This window comes from Etheostoma cragini, chromosome 18, assembly GCF_013103735.1.
Source record: "Etheostoma cragini isolate CJK2018 chromosome 18, CSU_Ecrag_1.0, whole genome shotgun sequence".
NCBI classification, from domain to species: Eukaryota; Metazoa; Chordata; class Actinopteri; order Perciformes; family Percidae; genus Etheostoma; species Etheostoma cragini.
Genome location: NC_048424.1, coordinates 13159031 through 13162594, shown reverse-complemented (window position 1 = coordinate 13162594; position 3564 = coordinate 13159031). Strand labels below are relative to the sequence as shown.

General features: G+C 43.0%; 1 protein-coding gene across 1 annotated transcript; it reads left to right on the top strand.

Annotated features, from left to right (window-relative positions):
- The first annotated feature begins 373 nt into the window (after nucleotides 1-373).
- On the top strand, nucleotides 374-2916 carry LOC117961150 (serine protease 23-like). The gene is made up of 2 exons (XM_034899610.1): nucleotides 374-570; nucleotides 1159-2916. The coding sequence occupies exon 2, from the start codon at nucleotides 1163-1165 to the stop codon at nucleotides 2561-2563; it is 1401 nt and encodes a 466-aa protein (XP_034755501.1). The 5' UTR covers nucleotides 374-570; nucleotides 1159-1162; the 3' UTR covers nucleotides 2564-2916.
- Nucleotides 2917-3564: the final 648 nt, after the last annotated feature.

Genomic DNA, 3564 nt, shown 5'->3' with positions numbered 1-3564 from the left:
GCATTATGTCAATGACTGGTCCCCACAAAGATAGTGAGACACACGTGTGTGTGTGTGTGTGTGTGTGTGTGTGTGTGTACACTCAAAAAAGTCACCTGACATAACTCTAAACTTAAATTTTTGGACAGCTAAGCACCGGATAAACACTCGCCCAAAGGCAACATGTTAACATTATATCTTTCTGTAAATAGCGTTACATCTTAATTAATGCCCTACTATTGAAAGCGTCACTGTTCTGCACATATTCTCGACATAATCCAAATATTTGCGGAATCCAAGAAAAATACCCCAAATTCTCTCCACTTGGCTCCACTTTTGACCCAAAATGTAATGTCACGACATGATCAAACCTTTCATTCATGCTATTCCCCTCCTGGCTGACACCCCCCTTCTGTATGCTCGTTGCTTTTTTCTGCATCAGAGTGGGATGTAGCACACAGCTTCTCCTCACGCTCCAGTTTATTTTCAGTAAATGATGGAAGCCAGTCAGCCTGAAGCCGTTTGGATGGAGAGGATTTCTTATCAATGAGAAGGACAACATTTTCTGGGAGTTTGTATTCATGTTTGCAGGTAAGCAAAAGTTTAAGACGTTTCCTATAATATCTTCACAATCTTTTCAAAATAAAGTCACACCACCATCTTTCCTCTTAATATTGCTTATAACAGCTAGGCTATGCATTCTCTGTATCTATTTTTTTTAATTATTTGACCAGTACTGTTTCTTCTTGGGTTTCAGACTATCTTCATATGCTATTAGAATAATATCCTACTTCTAGACTTAATTAATATTCCAAAATAGTCATTACTAATGTCAAAATGCTTTCTGTTGCTAAATAATTTTTCCATGTAATAACGATAACAGTGACTGTATTTTGAACTATGTATCATATTACTTTAATTGCAGACAACTCATTTGATTTAAAATAACACAGAACAGCTACACTTTACAGTGGTTATTGTTTAGAAATTTAGAAAAGCTTAAGCGCCCTCTGCAGGCCACATAACATATCTAAGCAACATCATGCTATGTCAGTATGAACTGTGGGAACAATCACAGGGTTTTCCCTTCACCTGATAAAAACCTAATATATTAAGATTTTTGAATCCTCTCTTTTACCTTAGTATTTGAAATGTCCATATTTGTGTCTCTCTTTTCAGTGGAATGGAACTCAATCATTTCCTGTGTCTGCTGCTCTGTGCAGCAGTACTGACAGTTTCTGGAGTTTTTGGTGAAGATGAGACCAGCGAGGCGAACAGGTGGGCCAGGCAGAGCCTCCCGGTGCTGCTGGACACACACACGGAGCCTTTAGACACCCCTTTGTTCAGAGGGCAGCAGGAGGATGAGGAGAGAGGAGCGACAAGGACACTCTGTGGAATAGAGTGTCAAAGCAGCCTACCACCTATGGACCAGACTGAGCAAGAGAGGATTCTGGGATATGAGACAGTGTATGAGAATGGCACTCGCACACACACAGATGTCAGTTTGCAGGCTTTCAACAAGACGTCTGCAGGAACACCAGCCCACTCATCAGCTCGCACTCGCAGGAAACGGCAGGTTTATGGAGCAGATGGACGCTTTGTGATCTCTGACTCGCATTTCATCACCAACTATCCTTTCTCTACCGCTGTTCGTCTCTCCACTGGCTGCTCTGGAGTCCTGATATCCCGGAAACACGTGCTAACAGCGGCACAATGCATCCATGATGGAAGGGACTACCTAGGGAGTGCCAGAAAGCTTAGAGTGGGGGTGTTGCAGCTTAAGACTAAAAGTAGAAGAGGGGGTAGGAGGAGAGGAGGGCGGCGGATGGCTGGGAGGAAGGAAGAGGGGGAGGAGCCAGTAAGGGAGGAAGGTGAGGAGCAGAATGGTGTAGATAGAGATGTTCTGACAGTGAGAAAGGGAGGCAAAGGCAGGAGGCGCAGGGGAAGAAAAGAGGGTGAGGAGGGTGTAGCAGAGTTGGAGAGAGGAGGGAATCAAAGAAGTCTCAGCCGTATACAACGTAGTGCTGAACCCAGGAAGCAGCCCGTCTTCCGTTGGACACGAGTCAAACAAACCAGAATCCCTCAAGGATGGATCCAAACCAAGACCTCCACCAACTCTGTGTCCGCTGACTATGATTACGCTCTCCTGGAGCTGAAACGGCCCCTTAAACAGAAGTACATGGAGCTGGGAGTGGTGCCCTCTGCCACCCCACTGGCACGGATCCACTTCTCAGGCTATGACGCCGACAAAAGCCTGCTGGTCGGGCGTGGAAATGAGAAGGTGATTTACCGGTTTTGCTCGGTGGCAAACAAGTCTGACGATTTGATGTACCAGCGCTGTGACGCGCAGCCGGGCGCCACGGGAGCGGGCGTTTACGTTCGTCTGAGAGAGGAAGTAGGAGGGGAAGGCAGGAAAGGGAAGTGGCAGCGGAGGGTGATCGGGGTGTTTACAGGCCATCAGTGGGTGGAGGTGGAGGGAGGTGAGCAGAGGGACTTTAATGTTGCAGTGAGGATTACTCCGGCCAAATATGCCCAGATCTGTCACTGGATCCATGGAGATCCAAGTTTCTGCAAAGAGTTTTGACTGCAAAACGATGGAGCTGGAAAAAATATTTGTTGTCAGTTTAATGAAGTCTCAAAGATCCGGGCTTTTTTTTTTGAAAGTCTTAAGAATGGTTCTAAACTTTGTCTTATGACTTGAATTTATTTTAGTAAAAAATAGGACTTTGTACAAAGAAGCTAACTTGTGTGATTCCTGAGTTCAGACTGAAGTGTTGTCAATTAAGGACTACAATCATGTCTGCCCAAAATGCACTTCCTGAAGCGCTTCTGCTAATAGCACACCTCCAGAGGTCATGTGTCATGGCTGCATCACAGCTTTCTGCTTCATGCACACCTTGTTGTAATTAAGCCTAGCCTGTTGTGTCCAACATAACTGTATATTCTGACACATTTAAGACCAAAGTTTCACTTTTAGCAGCTTTAGGTTTTGATTGGGGTGTGTCAGGCAAATCTAAACCCAGGACTGTTGAAGATGTCCCTGGTTCTGGATTTGTGGCCTGTTCAGCCATTTATCAGTTTGTTTAGAGGATGTAGGAAATCCTTGTGAATGAGTCACAAAAGGCTAAAAACATGACAAGTGTTGGAATTTACATTTCATTGTCACATTTTTCTAACACTACATTTGTTAGTCTGTCTCTGCAACACCTAACTTAGTATATAACTGCAACTATGTAAAAAAAAAGAAAGACAAAAGCCAATTTTTTCTCCTATGTTGCACCATGTAGACATTTTGCTTTGTTTACTTTTGTATAGATAACATACATAAATGAAACCTGTTGATCATCATTTCACTTCATGTTAAAGGATTACTGGGTCTACACAACATATATATGCATTTTCAGATGTTTCCAATATCCTGTATTCTTATTTTTTAACTAAAATTGTCATGTGACAAACATATTTTCTTGTCAAAAGAAAGAATTAATGCTAATGCTGAGAATGAATGCTCATATCAGATACATATGTTGATTTTTCAAACAAGAAGCCGACAAAAGCAGAAGAGTAAGCGATAAGCCGTGAGAG